At 49.0% G+C, this 23,677-nt stretch overlaps 1 protein-coding gene across 3 annotated transcripts in view; it reads left to right on the top strand.

Annotated features, from left to right (window-relative positions):
• Positions 1-23,677, top strand: part of ppp2r3a (protein phosphatase 2, regulatory subunit B'', alpha) — a 597,462-nt gene that overhangs the window by 283,589 nt on the left and 290,196 nt on the right. For all 3 annotated transcript variants that reach the window (XM_072474671.1, XM_072474674.1, XM_072474672.1), the window contains exon 3: positions 16,021-18,723. In XM_072474671.1, the coding sequence (XP_072330772.1) occupies positions 16,609-18,723 (2,115 nt within the window). In that variant the 5' untranslated portion in view covers positions 16,021-16,608. The remainder of the gene's footprint in view (positions 1-16,020; positions 18,724-23,677) is intronic.

The raw sequence follows: 23,677 nt of genomic DNA, 5'->3' as shown, positions 1-23,677 counted from the left end.
CCCCGCGATGCCCAAGTCCCATGAACGAATAAAAAAATGATCAACCCGAGATTTAAAAGTAGCACCAATTGCTGTTTGCAGAATAGAGTTACAGAACTCATCATTTGTGTGTCGCAGTGTTCTAACTTTCAAGACCAAATAAGTTGTATTTTTAGTCATTTGATTGATAGACAAATATTATTCAGGATAACTCCCCTCCTCCTCTTCAAAATAGATATTTTACTTCCACCGAAGAAAGCAGATAGAGCCTCAATTTAATTTCTCATCTGCAGCTCTCCCTGCACTGCCATGTCAGTCTAGAGTTTTGTGCTCAAGTCTCTGGAATGGGACTTGAATCTGCAACCTTCTGACTTACGGGCAAGTGTGCCACCAACTGAGTCACAGCTGACACCTCAAGTGCGTAATGGGTGAATTGCACAGGCATCTTCTATTCTGCCTAAAAAATGCACTTCAACAGTGATATCAGTGAAACATCACTTGCTGCAACTATAATATTTTAGTTGCCCATATTTGTGGGCGGCACAATAGCACAGTGGTTAGCACAGTTGCTTCACAGCTCCAGGGTCCCAGGTTTGATTCCCGGCTTGGGTCACTGTCTGTGCGGAGTCTGCACATTCTCCCCGTGTCTGCGTGGGTTTCCTCCGGGTGCTCCGGTTTCCTCCCAGAGCCCAAAGATGTGCAGGGGAGGTGGATTGGCCATGCTAAATTGCCCTTCGTGTCCAAAAAGGTTAGATGGGGGTACTGGGTTACGAGTATAGGGTGGAGGTGTGGGGGCTTAGGTGGGGTGATCTTTCCATGGGCCGGTGCAGACACGATGGGCCGAATGGCTTCCTTCTGCACTTTAAATTCTATGATCTGTGTCTCTCCATGTAACTGTAGAATCTTAAAAATTGGTAAGTCTCTGTATTGCAGTAAGGTCAAGTCTCAGTTTTGTTCCAAATTCTTTTCAGCTAAGGCCCATAAAGCTACCAGAGATGACTCATCTCATCAGCCTGTGTTAACTTTGAACCCAAACCCCAGACGTGAAAGAGCAGTATCCTAGCTACACCTCACCTTGTCCCAGAATTGTATTTTGAACAGTTTCCAGGGTGCAATTCGCACAATGTTTACTCTCCGGTCTGTCAGCTTCACATAAACACATGCCTTATCCAAGCATCATTCCGATCCAAGAGTACAATTTGAATCCATTAAAACCACTTCCCTTTCACTCCTGTTTTACATAACTCTTGATCCAAACACAACACTTAAACACCAAATCCTGTCCCAAGATAAAACTTTACTCAATTAGATGTTTTCTTTAAAGTTCATTACACCAAATGTAGTAAACTCCTGCCAGCAGGACATAACAGAGGATGAATTAATTTATTTTGTTTTAGAATCTATCTGTTGGTTTTGTTAAATCCGCTGGGCGCAGAGATTGGACACTGGGCTGTTTCTCTCCACAGTGACTGCAGCGGTTCAAAAAGGCAGTACACCACCACCTTCTGAAGGGCAAGTAGAAATCGACAGTAAATGCTGGCCTAACCAGCGACGTCCACATCCCATGAAATAATATTAAGTAACACTGAGGGAGGAGATGGAGAACAATACTAAGATTGGCAAATACTGTAGATATTTTATAAAGATTTGTGAAATGACATGAATTTGAATATATTTTGGATTGGCCTTAATGTGGGAAACGAGTGATAGGATAGACAGTGTTTGCATGAGTATGAGGGAGGGAAGCTAATAGACACAAAGAAAGAGAGCTACAAGTATTGCAAAAGTACAGTATGAATGTTGTAACCAAAATACTTTTCCTGTATATTGTTCATTTTTCCCTGCAACTATTTCTTTTTGTATATTTTCCTGTAAATGTTTACTAAGGGTCAAGATATCCTAACTGTTCAATCATATCCATGCATTACATTGTTTAGTTAGTTCAATTGCAGGCAGCAAATCCATCAACAGAATGCAAGAAAAGAAAACTGTGCTGAGTAGAGTCCGCTGATTCTGGTTTGAAAACACTGACTTGGATTTTTGTTCCTGGGTTTGGTGCATAACGTTGGGACAGATCCCAGCTCTGTGAACTTGGACATGGGAAAAAAGAGCCCCGGAAGTTTGGATTTTCATTTTGGCATTGGGGGAGGAGGGGGAGGGCGGCGGGGGTGGGGGCTGGTGGTTGCAGGCTTGGGTGATAGAAGTCGGGCCAAGTTAAAAGTGGGGCCCTCTGACTCCAGAATGAATGTGGAGGTTGCCGGATGTGGAGATGGGCTGTCTGGTAGACCTGCCTCTGAGTTCTGGTACTTGATTTATGTTATTTGAAAAATGAACAGAACAAAAAAAAACCTGCACAATCACTCAGCTCACCCACACTCCCCATTCATGCCAACCTATGCAACCTTTGTAATTCCTTCATGAAAACAAATATTTACATTCTATGACCACGTGGAGCTTTCAATCAAATGGCTCACTTAACAGGAACCCCACTGTGATAATATTAGGTTGTTACATCAGTCATGCAGGACAAACCCTGAAAGATGGGTTGTGAGGTCATTTGGACAGTCTGAATTCTCCCTCAGTGTTCTCCGAACAGGCTCCAGAGTGTGGCGACGAGGGGCTTGTCACAGTAACTTCATTGCAGTGTTAATGTAAGTCTATTTGTGACACTAATAAAGATTATTCTTATTGTTATAGCTATACTGGAATAGCTTGGCTAAGGGCACAAGGAGTTCTAGCACATAAGTCTTCAAGGACTATTGCGGAATATTGTCAGGGCCCTGAGCCTTTGCAGTATCCAGTGCCTTCTGTCGTTTCTTGATATCATGTGAAGTGTTTTGAATTAGCTGCAGACTGACACTTGTGATGCTGTGGACTTCCAAAGGAGGCCAAGATGGTTCATCCACTCGGCAGTTCTGGCTGAAGATAGTGGACTTATCTTTTGCACAGTGGTGCTGGGCTCCTCTATCACCGAAGATAGGGATATTCGTGGAGCCTCCTCCATCTCCATGAAGTTGTTTAATTGTCAACCAGTATTCACGGCTGGACGTGTCAGGACTGCAGAGCTTAGATCTGATCCATTTGTTGTGGGATCGCTGAACTCTGTCTATCATTTGCTGCTTACGTGCGGTCTGTCCAATTTCATTCCTTTGTGCTTTCTTTGTAGTGGTTGAATGCAGCTGAGTGGCTTGCTAAGCCATTTCAGATGGCATTTACAAGTCACCCACATTATGTGGGTCTGGAGTCACATGTAGGCCACACCAGGGAAGGACGGCAGATTTCCTTCGCTAAAGGATTAGTGAACCAGATGGGTTTTTCGACAATCGACAATGGTTTCATGGTCATCATTAGAGTGTTAATTCCATATGATCTATTAAGTTTAAATTTCACCATCTACCTTGGTGGGATTCAAACCCTGTTGCCCAGAGGATTACCCTGGATCTCTGGATTACTGGTCCAGAGACAATGACATTTCTCATTCGAGTTCCCCCATGATCTCTGGGCTACTCTTCCCCCCTCCCCACGCCCCCCCAACCAAACCCCCTTCCTCCTCCAATAGGGAGCTTTTCCTCTTTTCTACAGATGTGTAATGTTGAGATAGACGACTTGGAATTTGAGTTTGAGCATGGGTGAAAGTTCAAATTCTCTCAAACGAGTTGGTTGCTCTATTGGACTTATCTTCATCCAGGCTGCTTTAAATAGATTAATAAACTGATTGATGCAGTTTCTCCAAAAGCACCAACCTGAAATAAAATTGAACTAAGAATCCTTTGAAATTCAGATTTTTTTTCTCGTGTTCAACAGATCCAGTCAGTTCCTGTCAAACTGGCCTAAATGTCACATTAGGACTTCCGGCGGGGGAAGAGAGCGGTCGCGGGTAGAAGATCTCCTGAGGGGGGAACACAATTGCGCCCCGTTCCCCCGCCAAGAACTTGCGCCTAAGTGCGCAAACTTGTCCGACTGGGCCCCCGCACAGCAAGAGAGTGCGGAAGAAGAGGAGCGACCCGGACTCCGAAGCGGAGCAAAGTCGGAGACCTGAGCGCTCAGGAGCAGAGCGAGCGACAATGGCGAGGACCCCCCCGGGGAGAGGGAAAATAGGCTGCAGGGGTCAGGACCGGTAAGCTGTGGCCGGGGGAGAAGAAAGGTGTGCGAGAGGAGCCGGGGCCGGAGACCCGGAAGTGGACGGAGAGAGTCGCGCCCCCCCCCCCCCCACCCCCCCACCCCCGAACGGAGCTAGCGCATCGGAGCTCGCGCCTGCAAGCCGGCCCTACTGAGCCCCCCCCCCCCGCACAACAGAACGTGGGCAGCCGAGGAGAAGCAGCACAGAAGCGGGGACCGAGCCACCGCACCCCCCCCCCCCACCCCCACCCCATGCGCGGCAGCAAGGCACGGGGCAACAACGCGGGGCAGCGAAATGCGGGGCAGGAGGAGCGGCGGCCCGAGCCAAAGCGGGGACCGAGCCAGCAACCAAGTCCGACCCTTCCCCACCCCCCAACCACCACGAGGCAGGCGGCGGAACAAAGGGGGACTCCCGGCCCGACCAGAAGCCTTTCTCTATCTCTCGCTCTCTCTCTGGTCTCTGGGTGAGTGAGGAGGAGAAAAAGAAAACAAGACCTTCTTCTTTTTGGGGGAAAAAAATCTTGGAAAAGAAAACTGTTAAATGGACAGAAAATTCCCTCGCTCTTTCCACGTGTCTCAAAAAAAAACTTACCTGAAAAGAGTCTTTTTAGAAGGGAGGGGGGAGGAGGAAAAAAAAAGGGAGGGGGGAAAAAGAAAAAAAAAGAGCGGGTGGGGGAAAAAGGAAAGGGGGGGGGGGAAATGCCAAAAGGGAGCCAAAGCAGGGGGAGAAAGGGCACCAAAAGCAAACGGGGCAATACGCGAGCCCACTCAGATGAGCTAATCGGCGCACGAAGCGGCGGAATGGAAGCCTCACTGCAACAAAAAGAACTGGGCAGACAGGAGCACTTTCCCCCTGGGCCAGAGGGGAACTGGAAGGCAGCCTTTGCCGAGGCGCTGAGGGAACACCAGCAGGAAAGTAAGGCAGGGACCAAAGCAGACATAGAGGCCGTAGTACGGACAGCAATGGCCAAGGCCCTGGCGGAGGTGCAGTTCGCCCTGGGCAGAGCAGAGAAGCAACTGGAAGCCCAAGAGCAGAAACTGGAAACCCAAGAGGCGACCATTAAGGAGCTGGAGAGGGCTGCGGCTGACATGAGCGACAGGATCCCGGCCCTGGAGAAAGAGGTGGTGAGACTGGGCACAACACAGGGGAGCCTGAAGGGCAGGCTGGACGACCAGGAAAATCTACGTGGCCGAGATGCTGGGCAACTTAGTGGGGAGGGAAACTTTCCCCAACCCACCAGAAATGGACAGAGCACGCTGGTCGCTGCGCCCGAAACCCAGGGCGGAGGAACACCCGAGGGCAGTTATTGCTAAACAGCGGCGGTACCAAGATAGGGAAACAATCCTGCGCTGGGCCAGGAAAAACAGAACCTGCAAATGGGAAGGACACTTCATTAGAGTGTATGAGGACATTGGGGCAGGCCTTGCCAGGAGACGGGCCGAATTCAATAGAGCGAAAGCAGCCCTTCACAAGTGCAATGTGCGCTTTGGTATGCTGTACCCAGCGAAACTCTGGGTCACATACCAAGAAAGAGAGTATTTCTTTACAGGCCCTTCCGATGCAAACAAGTTCATCGAGGAACACGGGCTGGAAAACCAACAGCGAGGGTAGAAATACCGGGCCCCTGGCAAGGGGCAACAACACGCCGACGGTGTGGGGGGGGGAGGGGAGAGGCAACGCCAGGCCCCCCCCACCCCCACCTCTACCATGCCGAGCGCACCCTGAACAAAAAGGAAACCGCTACCCAACGAACCGCCACCGGTTGGAGAGCAGGCCCCAGCACGAGGGTACGAGAGTAGCGGAGAACGGAGAGCAAATGGGGGGAGTGCAGGGTAGGACGGGGGACGAGCGGGCAGAAAAATGCAGAGGCTGGGCAGGGGAGAAGCGAGACAGTAACTCCCTAGAGGGGGGGGTCACCACACTAGCAAGAAAGCTAACACCGGGGACATGCAAAACAGCAGGGCCGCAGCGTGCCCCCAACAGGGGGGACAGCGCCAGGCTGAGGGGGGTGGGACCACTCAACAGAGGCGGGAGAGCAAACTGGGATAGGAGCAGAGGAAAGAGGGACAAAGGAGGGATATACAGGAGAGGGGTAGAAAGGGAGGGGAAAGGGAGGGGGGGACACAGGAAGAGAGGGAACCGGGTGGGGGGGGAGGGGGGTGCACAGGGACGGAGGGACAAACAAGGCTAGAAAAGGAACAGCAATAGGGCTACAAAGTGCCACAACCAAGGGCTCGGAACAAGGAATCGCTACAAGCATCCACCCAGTACGGCCTCTGGGCGAAGGGAGACCCCAGAGTGCAGGGGGCTACCCGTGTGGCGGCCGCACAGGGGCGGCCATGCCGGGGGCCCCCTGGACGGAGGGAAACCCCGGAGCGCAGGGGCCCGACCGCATGGAGAGAGCAGTGACAGCGACCATCCTGGACGGCCCCCTAACAAGGGGGAACCCCGAAGGGCAGGGGCGCGTCACCAGGTAAATATGGTTAATCCCACAGGAGCGAGGGGACAGAAGCCCTTCACCAGGACAGTCACCTGGAACGTAAGGGGACTCAACGGCCCAGTGAAAAGATCCAGAGTCCTCAACCACCTAACAAACATGAAGGCAGACATAATCTTCCTTCAAGAGGCGCACCTGAGAGAGCAGGACCGACTGGGTAAGAAAGGGCTGGGCGGGACAGACCTACCATTCCTGCTACGGGACGAGGGCCAAGGGGGTGGCGATACTGATCGGCAAGAGGACGATGTTTAGGGTGACAAAGACGGTTACGGACCCAGATGGACGGTACGTCATGGTTAGCGGGACCCTGGATGTGGCACCGGTAGTACTAGTCAACATGTACGCGCCCAACTGGGACGACCCGAGCTTCATCAAGAAGACCATGGCAGAAATCCCTGACATAGTGACGCACCGGCTAATCATGCGGGGGGACTTCATCTGTGTACAGGACCCAATGTCTGACAGATCAAACCCCAAAATGGGGAACACCTCAAACATGGCAAGGCAACTCGGTCACTTTATGGAACAGGTAGGAGCGGTGGACCCCTGGAGGTTCGCCCACCCGGGGGAGAAGGAGTTTTCCGTCTTCTCCCCGGTACACAACGTATACATCAGAATTGACTTGTTTGTGGTGGGGAAAACGGTGCTTCCGGGGATAGACAAAGTGGAATACTCCGCAATTGTGATATCAGACCACGCTCCACACTACATGGACGTGAGGCTGGAGACGGGCAGGGCCCAACGCCCTGGTTGGACGTTTCCCTACTAGCTGACAAGGCCTTCAACAAAAAGATATCGCGGTGTGGTAGTCGGTATTAGAGGTATTACTGTACCCTGTAATGCTGTGAGACCATTGGTGTAGGAGGTACTGTTTACATTGGTTAAGCCTGCCTGCTGGTTCCGCCCAGTAAGGCGGAGTATAAGAGACCATGTCTCCTCAGCAGCTGCCTTCTGTACCTGCGCTGCTGGGGTAAACATCTAGTGTAATAAAGCCTTCAATTGTCTCCAATCTCGCTTCTGGAGTTATTGATCGAGCATCAATTTATTACACTAGATTTTAAAGAATGGAGCTCCGAATCAAGCCGGAGTGTCTGCAACTCAGCCCCCATGCGGCAAACTCAGTGGCAACCTTCAAGCACTGGCTGGCATGTTTCAATGGATATCTCAGGACGGCCACAATTACATCCACAGAGGACCAGAAAATGCAAGTTCTGCACTCGAGGGTGAGCCCAGAGATCTACAATCTCATCGAGGACGCGGACGATTTTATGGGGCTGGTTTAGCACACTGGGCTAAATCGCTGGCTTTTAAAGCAGACCAAGGCAGGCCAGCAGCACAGTTCGATTCCCGTACCAGCCTCCCCGAACAGATGCCGGAATGTGGCGACTAGGGGCTTTTCACAGTAACTTCATTTGAAGCCTACTTGTGACAAGCGATTTTCATTTCATTTCATTTCAAAGCTTAACCTTTAAATTTGGCGGCCCTATACCCCCTCTCACTGTCTGCAGCCTCGCAACCCTCAAGGTCAATCCGCCTTCCCTGTTTGCGAACCTCACCCCGGATTGCAAACCCATCGCCACCAGGAGCAGACCGCACAGTGCCCAGGACCGGACCTTTATTAGGTCGGAGATCCAGCGATTACTGAGGGAAGGTGCCATTGAGGCTAGCAACAGTCCTGGAAAGCTCAAGTAGTGGTTGTAAAGACCGGGGAGAAGCATAGGATGGTCATCGATTATAGCCAGACCATCAACAGGTATACGCAGCTTGACGCATATCCTCTCCCCCGCATATCCGATCTGGTCAACAGGATCGCACAATACAAGGTATTTTCCACGGTGGATCTAAAGTCCGCCTACCACCAGCTCCCCATCCGCCCTAGCGACCGCAAATACACTGCTTTCTAAACAGATGGACGGTTCTACCACTTCCTAAGGGTTCCCTTCGGTGTCACTAATGGAGTCTCGGTCTTCCAACGAGAGATGGACCGAATAGTTGACCGGTACAATTTGTGGGCCACGTTTCCGTACTTCGATAATGTCACCATCCGCGGCCAAGACCAGCAGGACCACGACACCAACCTCCGAAAATGGCTCCATAACCACAAAAATCCTTAATCTCACATATAACAAGGATAAATGTGTGTTCAGCACCGACCGTCTACGTAGTGCATGATGGAGTTATAGGCCCAGACCCTGAACGCATGCGCCCCCTCATGGAGTTCCCCCTCCCTCACTGCTCCAAGGCCCTGAAACGCTGCCTGGGATTTTTCTCTTATTATGCCCAGTGGGTCCCCAACTATACGGACAAGGCCCGCCCGCTAATCCAATCCACGGTTTTTCCCCTGTCGACAGAGGACCGCCAGGCCTTCAGCTGCATCAAAGTGGACATCGTAAAGGCCACGATGCACGCCATCGTCGAGTCCCTCCCCTTCCAAGTCGAGAGCGATGCGTCCGACGTAGCTCTGGCCGCCACCCTCAACCAAGCGGGCCTTCTTCTCACGCACCCTCCACGCTTCAGAAATCCGCCACTCCTCAGTTAAAAAGGAGGCCCAGGCCATAGTAGAGGCTGTGCGGCATTGGAGGCATTACCTGGCCGACAGGAGATTCACTCTCCTCACTGACCAACGGTCGGTGGCCTTCATGTTCGATAATGCACAGCGGGGCAAGATAAAGAACGACAAGATCTTGAAATGAAATGAAATGAAAATCGCTTATTGTCACGAGTAGGCTTCAATGACGTTGCTGTGAAAAGCCCCTAGTCACCACGTTCCGGCACCTGTTCGGGGAGGCTGGTACGGGAATTGAACCGTGCTGCTGGCCTGCCTTGGTCTGCTTTAAAAGCCAGCGATTTAGCCCAGTGCGCTAATCAAACTCTCCACCTACAACTATGAGATCCTATATCGTCCCGGGAAGCTAAACAAGCCTCCTGATGCCCTATCCCATGGCACATGTGCCAACGCACAAGTGGACTGCCTCCGAGCCCTCCACGAGGCCCTCTGCCACTCGGGGGTCACTCAATTCTTCCATTTCATTAAAGCCCGCAACCTGCCCTACTCCATCGAGGAGGTCAGGACTGCCACCAGGAATTGCCAAATCTGCGCGGAGTGCAAGCCGCACTTCTACAGGCCAGAGAAAGCATACCTGATAAAGGCTTCCCGTCCCTTTGATCGCCTCAGTATGGACTTCAGAGGGCCCTCCTCTCCACCCACCGCAATACGTACTTCCTGAACTTGATTGACGATTACTCCCGGTTCCCATTCGCCATTCCCTGCCCCGACATGACCGCAGCCACCGTCATAGAAGCCCTCCACAGTATCTTTACGCTGTTTGGTTTCCCCGCCTACATACACAGCGATAGGGGGTCCTCCTTTATGAGCGATGAACTGCGTCAATTCCTGCTCAGCAAAGGCATTGCCTTGAGCAGGACGACCAGTTATAACCCCCGGGGAACCGGACAGGTAGAGAGGGAGAACGGAACGGTCTGGAAGACCGTCCTACTGGCCCTACGGTCCAGGAATCTCCCAGTCTCCCACTGGCAGGAGGTCCTCCCGGATGCCCTCCACTCCATCCGGTCACTGCTGTGTACCACGACCAACCAAACACCTCAGGAACGTATCCTTGTCTTTCCTAGGAAGTCCTCCTCCGAGACCTCGCTCCCAACCTGGCTGGCAGCTCCTGGACCCATCCTGCTCCGCAAACACGTGCGGGCGCACAAGTTGGACCCATTGGTCGAGAGGGTCCATCTCCTCCACGCTAACCCTCAGTACGCCTACGTGGCGTACGCCGATGGCCGACAGGATACGGTCTCCCTACGGGACCTGGCGCCTGCTGGATCCCCACACACACCCCCACCACCAATCCCACCCTCCCTCCCACCGGCGCACCCCACAGCCGCCCCCCTCCCCAGGTGGATCTGTCCTCCCACCGGTCCCGTGTAGGGGTGATGAAGCTGCCGAAGAAGCCGGAGCCACAGATGCCTGAGCCGGCGCCTGCATCACCACCGAAGCTACGACGATCGCAGAGGACGACCAGGGCCCCCGAACGACTAATTGCTTCATTATGAACTGTAAATAAATTTTGTAAATAGTTGCGATGTAACGAGGCAAAACCACTGTACTGATGTATACCGGGTTCCTCCATAACCTTAACCTCTACCACTGTGTAATGCGAGGCCACCACCCCGCCGGACTCTTTTTTTTAAACTGGGGGTGAATGTGGTAGTCGGTATTAGAGGTATTACGGTACCCTGTAATGGTACTGGACGCAAACATATTAGAGAAAGGAAACTGTAGCGACATGTATGACCGACTGGTAGAAAGGGCCGTACTGGACGCAACAAGAATGAAATCGGAGGAAGACCTGGGGATCGAAATAGGGTAGGTTCTCTGACCTCCACCTCCACGTGCGCAAGGCTCAGCCTGACGCAACTAAAAGTGGTACATAGAGCCCACTTAACAAGAACTCGTATGAGTAGGTTCTTCCCGGAGATGGAGGATAGATGTGAACGGTGCCAAGGAGGCCCGGCCAACCACGCCCACATGTTCTGGTCTTGCCCCAGACTTGCTGGGTACTGGACAGCCTTCTTCGAGGCAATGTCCAAAGTAGTGGGGGTGAGGGTGGAGTCATGCCCAAAAGTGGCGGTCTTCGGGGTTTCAGACCAGCCAGATCTATTCCTGGGGAGGAGGGTGGACGCCCTTGCCTTTGCCTCCCTGATCGCCCGCCGTAGAATCCTGTTTGGCTGGCGGTCAGCAGCAGCACCCAAAGCTGCAGACTGGCTGTCCGACCTCTCGGAATCTCTCCAAATGGAGAAAATTGAATTTGCCATCCGAGGGTCAGACGACGGCTTCCACAGAACGTGGGAGCCATTCACCCAATTGTTCCGGGATTTGTTTGTGGCCAACAAACAAGCAGAAGAATAGCCAGGTAGCCAAGAACCAGGGGAAAGCAGCCAAAGCATGAGAGGGAGAGATAGACCGGGACAGGGGGGGGACAGCTAAATCTAAGAGAAAGGAAAGGCGAACCACAGGGTTGGGGGGGGGGGAGAGAGAGAGAGAGAGAGACAGGGAACAATAGAGGAAAGCCAGGGATATAAGTGGGGGGGAGGCAGGGAAAGGTTAACCAACTTGACATCCAGAGGAACAGAGAAAAAGGAGAATACAGGCTGAAGACTGGAGAGCCGGCTGAAGCGGTATTTAGCACGAGAAGACAACGGCAGCGAAATCCGTCCGGGAGAAGCAAGGGGCAACATCAGAACCAGACCCATTCGAGGAGTGCCCTCCGGAATTGTCTCGCTGGCACAAACAGTTGCCTACTTATATATATATATATATATATATATATATAGATATATATATCATATCCTGTGTACATAACGGCAAATATACTTTGTTCAAAAATCCAATAAAAAACATTTATAAAAAAAACCTGACCTAAATGTTTGGATCTTAAGTTAGCTCCTGGTCACTGGAGGAATTGCTGGACACAGACATTTTTGGCAAAGGGAACTGCAGCTACATGTACGGACGACTGATAAGCGTGACCGACACCCAACTGGTCTAGACAAGGGAAAGGAGGGAGGAGAACTTGGGGTTCAAAATAGGGTGGGGACTCTGGAGCAAAGCACTGCACAGGGTCAACTTTACCTCCACATGCGCAAGGCTGAGCCTAACGCAAGTTCTTACCAGATGTGGAGGACAGATGTGAATGGTGCCAAGGAGGCCCGGCCAACCATGCCCACATATTCTGGTCTTGCCCCAGACTTGGTGGGTACTGGACAGCTTTCTTCGAAGCAATGTCCAAGTGGTGGGGATGAGGGTGATGCCATGACCGCAAGTGGCAGTCTTCGGGGAATCAGATCAGCGAGATCTCTTCATGGGGAGGAGGGCCGATGCCCTTGCCTTTGCCTCCCTGTTTGCCCACCAGAGAATCCTGCTCTGCTGGCAGTAAGCAGCACCGCCTAAAGCTGTCAGGATTCTTCCAGCTGGAAGAAATCAAATTTGCCATCCGTGAGCTGGAAGAGAGCTTCCACAGAACGTAGGTGCCATTCACTCGGTTGTTTCACTATATGTTTGCAGCCAACAACAAGGTAGCCAAGGACAAAGAGAGAGTTGCCACGACACAGAAGGGAAGAAAGGGCGGCGGGGGGGGGTGGGGGGGGGGGGGGGGGGGAGACCGGGGAAATAAGAAAGTTCAACCGAACCCAACAGGAGAGCCAGGGGTCACAGGAACAACAACAATGGGACCGGGGGAGAAAAGAGAGGAAAATAACGGCAGGGAGCGACACACCGAGAACCACAACGGCCACAGCAAACATTGCGAGGAAAGGACATAAGAATGGAAAGAAGAAATGGAGATAAAGCCGTGTAATTAGTTTAAACCGATCTCAATATAAATAACTAATGGTACTCCCGAGGTGGTCTCTTGCATAATTCTCATTGTTCTGTTCGTATTTGTTTGTTCTGTATACCAAAAAACCCAATAAAAACATTTTTAAAAAGTTAGCTCCTGAACATGCCTGCATGGCGTGGATTTCTAGGTGCTGTATGTGACTTGTGCAAAAGCACTTCTCATACTGTATATATACTGTTTATAGTAACTGAAAACGACTCTCATTGCATTTGTATCATGTAGCAAGATAAGGTGACACTTTTGAACATGATATTTCCGGTAATTGTGAGATCAAAAGATTGAGGTGGAGTCACAGTGTTCGACTGAACTATTTGAGGGCTGCTGTATGATGAAAATTAAAGCAAGGTTTTTTCAGAATCTATTAGACACTTTATCTGGTTCTTGGAGTGTTGCTTCCTTCTAATGTCTTATAGGCTACATATTCTGTAAAAACCCATCAAGCCTATTTTATTCTCTCTTGACAGAACAAATGCTTCAAAGTCTGAATTAGTTATTTTGCTGCACCCAAAGGTGTGCAGGTTAGGTGGGGGTACGGGGATAGGGTGTGGTTAACACTACTGCCTTACATTGCCCCGTGTCTGCTTGGGTTTCCTCCGGGTGCTCCAGTTTCTTCCCACAGTCCAAAGATGAGCAGGTTAGGAGGATTGGCCATGCTAAATTGCCCCTTTACGTCTGAAGGTAAGGTAGGGTTACAGAGATAAGGTGTGGGCCTGGGTTGTAGTGCTCTTTCAATGGATTGGTGCAGATAGGCTGACTGGTCTCCTTCTACGCTGCGGGTATTCTATGGAATCTAACAGCCCGATTTTTGAATGAGATTCAGTTTCAAACTCTGATTATAGAGTATTATAATGGAACGGGGGGGGTGCCAATTCAGCCCATGGAGCCTGTTCCGCCCTTCAATTCCATCATGGCTGTTCTGGACTTCTACTCCGTTTAACTGCAGTAACTCCATGTTAAGTATCAACGTGGCTCAGTTGCGAGCATTTGCACCTCTCAGTCAAACATCATGGGTTCATGTCCCCCAAAGACTTGAGCTCAAAAGCTACCCTCAGTGTGTACCGAGGAAGTGTACAGTTGGAGGTGCTATCTTTTGAATGAGATGTTACATTGAGGCCCCGTCTGCTTTTGCAGGCGGACATAACAGATCCCATGGTACAATCTCAAAGAAGAGCAGGAGAGTTACTCCCTGTATTTATCCCTCGATCAATATCACTAAATATTCAGTAAGAAGTCTTGCAACACCAGGTTAAAGTCCAACATGTTTGTTTCAAACACTAGCTTTCGGAGCACTGCTCCTTCGTTCTTACTGTGCTCACCCCAATCCAACGCTGGCATCTCCACATCATGACTAAATATTCAGTTATGATTATAGTGCTCTTTGCAGGTGCCTGCCCTGTGCAAATTGGTTGCTGCATTTCCTATAATAGTATATACCAAAATGGTTGAAAAAGCACTTAAGGTTGCCCTTGGATTGTGAACGTACTACGTAAATACACATCTTTCATTCACATGATTTGACATTCCCTTCCCTTTAAAAAAAAATCTATTGATCTCAAGCCTCATATCTTTGGTACCACAGTATTCTGCGCTCTTTCTGATATCAAAATGTGCTCTTTTTAGAGCCACTCACACACATTACAAATTGGGAGTTTGCAACAAAGCTCCATTACTGTCAGTTTACAGCGAAACAATCTCCAGTGGTCACAAGAAAGTCTTGTGTCCAATAATTATTGCGTGGATCATAAAATTATGGTTTAGGCATGTCAGCATTTCACAAATTTATGTGAAATCCTTTCCACTTATTATATGGTTGTGACGAGTTTTGCATGGCTTAGAGGCCCATTAAGATAGTAAACTAATATCCTATGCTGTAAAATCAAGGCAAAGAGAGTAATGGATACCTGGGAGTGACTGCAAATAATTGCTCTGTATAGATATGTCACCAGAAACCAAGAGGATGAAGCCTGAATATATAACTGTCATTTGAACTCTGAGATCTGAAAACTGCGTGTCAGATTTACAATATGGTACAGAGCATCAGATCATTTTATTTTAGTTTTGAGTTTTTGTTTGCTAACAGTGGTTATTGTGGCAGATGTCAAGAGCGGGTGTGCTGCTAGTCACTGAATGTTGACGGATAAATGATTTTGAAATGATCATTTCAAGCTTATGAAGAGTTAATCAACCATTGATGATGAAGAAATAATAGTCAAAGTAGAAGAAAATGTACACACCATTTTAAGACCGTTCGTAAATGCTGTCTGAAACCTTAAGAATAATCATAGGATTAATGTATGTATTGTTTTTGTGAACATTGACTGATTTATCAATTTTAACCAATGTAATCTTCCCTTTCCTGATGCACAGTTCAATGATTTATTGCAGTTAAGGTCACCAACAAATCTCTCACAAATGGAATTAGAGAGATATTTTAATCAGTTGAATAGACAGATTTATTGCCAGGAACATTGGAACGCATTGTCTCCATAGGAAAATCACCTACTTGGCCTTTTTCAACTTGCACACAATCTGTTAACCTAATGTTAACTTTTATTTCTTCCGCAATTTGAGCTAAATCTGTGCAGCGCATAAAATATTCCTAAATACCAGAACAAATCACTCAAAGCTGATTAGGAGTAAAAACCTCCTTTTTATCTGCTATTTACAGAGATTGTTTCCTTGCTGTTTCACACTCAAGTGGGCAGTGCGATTATGATGTGTTTTGCAACACTATTTAATATTAGTAATTCAAAAAATGTAACTTTGCGTAGATTTTTTTTTCACTTACGGCAAAGGAAATATTGCTACTGTCCCCCACCAGCAATATTGCTACAATCAATGAATTATATTTCAATTAGCATGGTGGCAAGATAAAAGGATATCGCCACACTAATACTTGGATTGACGAGTGCTGACATAATTAAATAATGAAACATTAAATTCAATTTTAATGCCACATGTAATGAGTTTCTTAAGTATCATTGTTGCTTCTCTTTCTCTCTCATTGTCTCTTCCAGTTGGTTCATGAGAAACCGGACGGGCGAACGCTGAACAAGTCTGTTGAATCCTAAAGCACATCTGCTGCACACATTTGAAACACAGCAGGCAGCTCCATCCCCTAACAAAATTACTTCACGCCTGAATATCTCTTTGTGGATTGTGATGCCGTTTCGATGCTTTGACAGGCCTGCGTCTAGGCCATATGCCCAAACATTGAGAATGGATACTGACGCTTTGACTGCAGTGAACTTTGCATCATTTTCATGAGTGAAGAGTATAACATTGACAAGTGTCATGTGATCCTCTGACCCAGAGAAGCCTTGACTGACACAGTTATAGCAGCTGCAACTTGACCACACGACTCAATTGCAAGCCTCAAAAGGCTTGTAAGTGCCAAGCACTTAGATCCTACATCTGTAGTTACAACCTGACTTGTTCTCGGAAAGTACTGAGGATATTCAGATCTCTACTGAGAATGACACAGCTGGAACCCTCAAGGCCATTAGTTTAATGGGTTAATGTAACCAGAGACTATTCGTCATATTGTGATAAACGGTCAGTTGACCACTGTGCCCCCACCCCCAACGCTCCTGTGATTCTCTGCAATGGCAGCAACATACAGACTTCTTGTCAGCACTGTGAACTGTTATAACAGCATTATAATTGATCAACGCTTCCAGCATACTGTACACTACTGTAATGGGTCCTGCCAAGCCTTTGCGAACACTGCTGGCATTGACTGCAATGTGGTCCACCATGCCGTCTGTTCAGAGCTGCTGAGTCATTCATCCCTTCCCTCGTCCAGCCCAAAGTTCGCGGGTACGCAGGACATGGCCCACAAGTTTCTAACTGCTGAAAGCTTGGCCACTTCCGCTGATGTTGCTGCTGATGATAGTCACCAGCTTCTGCCTGGTGCCACCAGGGTCAAAAAGGGAATGGGTGTGCAAGGTTTATCCAGTCTAAAAGACATCACCAGTGATGCCATAAACCTGGCCAGCGGCAAAATCAAAGAGTTTTCGTTTGACAAAGTGAAGTGCCCTGCAGGCCATGTGACCTTCAGGAAGGGAAGGAAAGTAAAACCAGATATGGCTAGCAGAAAATCTGCAGACTTTGATATCACATTTAACCATGTTGGCAGCAATGAGAACTGTCCGCCTTTTGGTTTTGCACAAAAAACAGCCATTGAGCAAAAAGAGGCAAACCTCATCACATTTCATGAACAAAGTATCAGCAATGCCACACAGTTGTACCTTCAAAACCTTACGGAAGACAACCTCATTGCCAAATTTTTGGAAAAACACAAAGCAGATAGTTCAGATTCAGGCGAGGACATAAGGATTTGCCTAGATATTCTACTGAAATGCTCAGAAGACCTGAAGAAATGCACAGATATAATAAAACAATGCATTAAGAGTAAGTCCCATAATAACGATGATAGTGACTCCAGCATCAATCCAGATCTAATCTACAGAAGTGTCATGGCAAGACTTTCAAGCTACCTGAAGAAGTTGCCTTTCGAACTTGAACATGGGTTATCTGGACGAGGTAATCAGCATGATCTTGCTGAACTGGTACACAGCCTACACAATTTGCAGCAGATGCCATACCCTCCATTTGGGAATGACCAACCACCCAGATATGAAGATGTTGTCCAGTCATCACCACCCCCATCTACCAATCTACCTCCAGCAGATACTCAAATTATTGATCGAGCTACCAATGGCGATGGTCTGATACCTATTGAAAATGCTTATGGTCCTTCATATAACAGTCATCTTCAAGAGAATGGTATCCAACAAAATGGTTCAACTGCTATAAATCAACCCCACGTACTACCTCACGTAAATTGCTCTGATAGCTTATCCTCTCAAGGTTCGTTCCTTTCCAGGAGAATTGACAGTACTTCCAAGATACCTATGGAGCCTCTTTATATTCAGGAGGATTGTGACGTTGACAAGATTTTGGAGCAGGAATCAAGAGGGACAGATTATTTGAATTTTGGAACGGCTGACAAAAACTTACAGCCTCAAAAACAGGCCTCTCTGATTGGCACTTGCAAGAGCGCAGGGGATGATGGGGTTGGAATTAGAGCTAATATGGGTGAAAATAGATCATGTGTGCAGCCAACATCTGAATCTCCCAGCTTTTCCAACAATGTAAGTAAAAACCATAATTCCGCAGAACCTTCACTGACGAGATCAAAAACGAAAACAGAAAGTGAGAAGGCACACCAACAGGAAGAAATTGAGAAGCTACTGATGGATTTGGAATCCTTTTCTCAAACCATAAACACTAGGCAGGAATATGATTCTTCCAGGAACAATGATACTGACTTAAAGAATCACAGTCAACGACCAGGACAGGTTAATATTTTGACCACTGAGTCAGGAAGCAAGCGCTTCGAAGTGTCACTCGGAGAAACTGTGCCATTGTCTTCTCCCACAAAAGGAACCAATGTAAATAAAAATAACAAAACTGAAGAGGATGATGCAGCCCTGCTCTTACGCATCCTAGAGAGCATTGAGGGCTTCGCTCAGGAGCTGGTTGAACGGGGGAGTAGTAAAGGTATCTTGGCAAGAGAGAAAGAAGTAATGCGGATACTCCAAGACACGTTATCACAAGCTTCTGAGTCTTGCAAAACTGCGCACTCAGTACAGCTTGTCGCAACTAAAGATACTGGCTCACACCTCTCAGTTCAACAGACACCAGAGGTGATCAAGGTAAGACTCAAATTCTACATATTGACGTGTAATGTGATTCAGTTGTTATCGTTCACATAATTTTGAGCAACTCCAATTATTAATGAGGGAAAATTAAATGGACTCCATCCCCTTAATCTTTTTTAAATTCACAACTATTTTGTGTGATTCTCATTTTATGATGTATAACCCCACTCCTTTGGAAACGTTTTTTTAATGCCCTCTCTGACGATCTTGTTCTCTGTCCTCTCTGACGATTTTGTAGCCCTCTGTAGTGAATTGACGGTAATTAGATGCCTTGCTACCTCACTTGAGTACGCTACCCAATTTTGTGTTTCAAAACAAAAACATTAAACTTGAAGGCGCAGGGTGTTACCCAATGTCGTTTTTGGGGTAGTCGTGTCTGGCAAGTGGGAATCATGCTGCAGTCTTCCTGGAACATGCCAAAATTCTTTCCATTTCAGACCTGGGGCTCCTCATTTATTTATAGTCACCAGATTCCTGCTGCAATTTGTAGAATGCAGAGGTTCAAGCAATTGCTGTTCCATGGAACTGGAACAAATGGAAGAAGTTTAATCCACTGGTTCATTGTAGAATTTCACCTTGGTGCTAAAACTGAAAGGTTTGGATAGATTTTCTCTGGGCCATTTAGGATGGAAAGTATCCATTTCCACTTTGACATGCAGGAAAAAACGTTTGCAAAGTAAGAGCCTTCCTTCAGCCTATATTCAAAAGAAAAGGATGTGCTAAGATATAAGAGGGTAGTTCAAACACACGCCAGTGGTGTTTAATTGTGGTTGAACAACTGCCCCAGAGACAATGGTAAAAGGATGAGTTAGCATGTGCCAAGTGGTGGATAACATGGCAGGGGTGAAATTGGCCATGGGAAGCTATGTAAACTGGGCGGTTTACACCTCATCCAATTTCCTTTTTCATTGACTGTAGAAGATAGTCAGACACAGTAGTAACAAGCTGCTGACTCTCCAACGTTGGTCTTGCCTTGCCATCCTTTCTGCATTCCCACATCATCCCACACACATCACCACATCGGGTGGATTACTTTCTAGTCAAAGTAAAATAATTCTCTCTCAACAACTGAAACAAGGGGCTATGCTCAAGAGGTCAAGAGGCAAAAAAGATCTTTGTATTCAAATTGTTGACTAATGTCAAATTTTAGTTGTGAAGTATTCAATACGTGGTGTCCCACCACCCCCAACCAGGCCCTGCGGCAGGTTCCTGTGTGGTGCGATGGGAGAGCGCCACAAAACGCCATAGACATCGGTGGGACAGCAGGCCAGTGGCAAGACACCTCCATCGCCAGAAAACAGGCGGCTACCCATGCTCTGGAGTTTGGATTAGCGAGCGATTTGACGGTCGCGTGCACCCAGCGCGAATCCAGGCGCACCCTGTAAATTGTATTGCACTGTGGTAGCCAACCTAGTAGTGTTGGCCTCAGTGCCACACATTACCAGCATCATCTCAGGCTCCCGTAGCCTTTGAGATTCCTCCAATTGTCTATGCACTCTCTGGAGTGTCGCTGACATCGCCTCCTGAACCTCATGGCCATGCCCTAGCGTCTACAATGGCACTGGGATAACCTTGCCCCGAGGCTAGGCATCTGACTGGGACTCGGCTGAGTCCTGGGATCTAGCAAACCTCTGACTGCTGTCTCCCTTGGATGTTCCTGCCACCTGATGTGCATCAGCAACTGTGTGGTGCTCACCAGATTGTGCCCCAGAAGCCTGTCCACTAATGTCGTCCATAAGGTGTGTACCTCTGTGTTGGTGGAGGGTGGGGATGAAAACTGTGATGCCTCGATGGTGGTCTCCTTGGAGCTCTCCTCCAAGGTATTGTCTTGGGAGGTTGTGGGTGGGGGGAGGGGGCGACTGCTGGTGGTGGTAATTGACCCTGGATGGCCCGGCCCCATCACGTGGAGATTCTGCAAGACAATGGACATGTGGTCAGTAAGAGGGAAAGAACATTCTGTCTGACATGAACAACTCACTTGAGATGGGGCTTCTGGGTGAAGGGGCATTGGATCCTCACCCCTGCAGCACAGGCCAACCTTGCTGTTGGTGACTGCTCACTCCTCAGCCAATCCCGAGATCTCCAGGGCCCGTTCCTCATAGGGAGTGAAGACTCTGATGTTCGGAACCCTACTGCCCTACAGGGCCCTTTCCCACCTGTTAGTGACCAAATTCTCCTGCAGGGTCAGAGAGGGGACATTGTGAGCCACACACTTGATACATCAGGGGAAGTTTTTGGCAGGGAGAATGTTTGGGGGCCGGTCCAGGGCATGGAGTGGTTGCGCTGGTGGGTGCCAAGATGTGCTGAGGTGCCACCATGGTGTGGAGGGGTGTGAGGTGCCAGCCGCAGACTTGTTGGGAGGTAGGAGGGTGACGGAGGTCAGGAGAGTTGCAGGCGGGGCTGATGTCAGGGGACCAGTGTTAACTTACCCTTGCGGCCCTGTGGAGGTCATTCATCTCCTTCCTGCATTGGACGGCAGTCCACCTGACCACGCTACCTGAACTGACGGCTGCTGCCACTGCCTCCCAGGCAGCATTGGTGGCCCTGTGGCTGGTCCTCTGACACTCTCAGGGATACAGCATGTCCCATCTCACCTCCACAGCATCCAGCGGCCTGGCCAGGTCGGTATCCCTGAAGCACAAGCAGGTCTACGTGGTGCCATGGTCGTGCGCTGCCTGGGAGTTATTCGGAGGGAGCGTTTATGAGCAGCTTCCCCCTTGTTAGTGCGGAGCTCCCGGGCTCGGATACGGCAAATCAGCTGGTAGGATAGCCAATTCCACCATGAAGCTCTCGGGGATCATTTCCAGCACTAAGTGCCGTTAAATAGGAGCCACAGTCTTTCCGGCTTGGCCATCGGGAAGCACCCGTGAAGTCGCGCCCGATATGACACTTAGAACTTTTCCCGTTAAATCGCGCCCAGGTACACCAATGTATTTTTGCATTATTTTCTAAAGTGCTGAAAGCATGGAATTATAAATATGTAAAACTTGACTATCGGTAAGCCACTATCAGATAAAGCAGGTCCTGTAATGTAGTTGTTGTGTTACTGGAATATTAATCCCAAGGCCTGGACTGCCGATCTCCAAGAATGTGAGTTCAAATCACACCAAGGCAGTTTAGGAATTTGCAAAACAAAGGCTTGTATCATTAAAAGTGAACATGCAACTTCCAGATGGTTACTAAGAATGCTCTTCAGAGAAGGAAAACTGCACAAAGTGAGATCCAAGTCTAGTGCCACTCCCAAGGTGGGTGACTTTTAACTGGTCTTGCAAGCCACTCAATTGTACAAATAACACTCAGCGAGGTTCAAGTAAAAGGTCCACCATGACCACCTTCTGAGGATGACGAGCAAAAGGTAATGAATGTTGGCCTTGCCAGTGAAATCCAAATCCCATGAAGGAATAATTTTAGAAAAGTGTTTTTCAAAAAACTCTCCTTTTTAACATAACGACATTTATAATTGGGTTGCTTGTTGTGTTGATATGCAATAAGCACTAAGGTATATGAGGACTTTGCTGTACCTTTTTAATAAATGTTTTAATTAGCTTCTTCAATTTTTTTACACAATTTGCATTGCACACATTTAACTAATATTTAACAATCCCTCCCTCAACCCAAAAACAATTCATCAACTAACTAACTAGCCCCCCCCCATTTTAGCTGCTGACTGAGGCTAATTCCTTAAAGTGAGATATGAACGGACACCATGGCCGGGTCGGAGAATCCCCAGGGGGACGCGAGAATCGTGGCCCGAATCCGGCTTCCCTGTTCTCCAGCGCTGATTCTCGGGCGCCTGCGGGATTCTCGCCGTGCCGGTCAGGGGCCGTTGACAACAGCCCCCCGGCGATTCTCTGGGCCCCAATGGACCGAGTGGCGGACGAGTATGCCCAAGTCCCGTCGGCGTGGGTTACACAGTACCCACACGGCGGGACCTGGAAGGTGAGTCTGCGGGGGCCTTCCTGGAGAGGGGGTGGGGGGATCCAACCCCGGGGGGTGTCCTCACGGTGGCCTAGCCCGCGATCATGGCCTACCGATTGGCAGGCGGGCTGGTTCCGTGGGGGCCTATTTTACTCCACGCCGGCCCCTATAGGGCCCGGGGGCCGGCGCGGAGAAGGGAACCCCCGCGCATGCGTGAAAATACGCCGGCCGTAGCGCACATGCGCAGAATCACACCGGCCGTTCCGCGCATGCGCGAACTTGCGCGGGCCATTCCTCGCCGGCTGGAGTTGCGGGGACCACTCCGACGCCAACCAAGCCCCCTAGGAAGCGGAGCACTCCCCATTATCGGGGACCATTGATGCCGGAGTGGTTGGCGCTGCTTTTCACGCCGGTGTGGGGACATAGCCCCATTATTGGAGAATCCCGCCACATCTCTTGTGAAACCCCTCCTCAATCCCTCTAAAGCTAAATTTAACGTTCTCAGGCTCAGAAACTCCATTAAGTCTCACATCCATACTGAGGCACAGGGTGGAGCAACTGACCTCCACTCCAATAGGATCCGCTTCCTCACCACCAATGAGGCGAACGCTAAGACATCTACCCTTGTCTGGAGCACCTGAAAGTCCGATACCCCAAATATGTGCCCCAAGGGACTGGGTTCTAGGTTTAACTGTAACACTGTCGTCATGGTGCTAATGAAGATGCCCCAGAACGTCCTCAGTTTAGGCACGACCAAAACATGTGCGCATGATTGGCTAGTCCTCTCCTGCACCTTTCACAAATGTCCTCAACCCCTTTGAACAGGCGACTTATTCTCGACCTTATCAAATGTATTCTGAGAACTACCTTCAATTGTATCAGTGTCAACCTCGCACTCGAGGTCAATGCATTTACTCTCTATAGAATTTTGCACCACAGCCCTTCCTTAACCTCTCCCTCAATTCCTTCACCCATTTGGTCTTCACCACATCCAGGGATAGTGATCCGGCTCCCATAATTTTCCCATAAA

This window comes from Scyliorhinus torazame, chromosome 14, assembly GCF_047496885.1.
Source record: "Scyliorhinus torazame isolate Kashiwa2021f chromosome 14, sScyTor2.1, whole genome shotgun sequence".
Taxonomy (NCBI): Eukaryota; Metazoa; Chordata; class Chondrichthyes; order Carcharhiniformes; family Scyliorhinidae; genus Scyliorhinus; species Scyliorhinus torazame.
The sequence above is the reverse complement of the archived record's forward strand: the minus strand, read 5'-3'. Positions and strand labels throughout refer to the sequence as shown.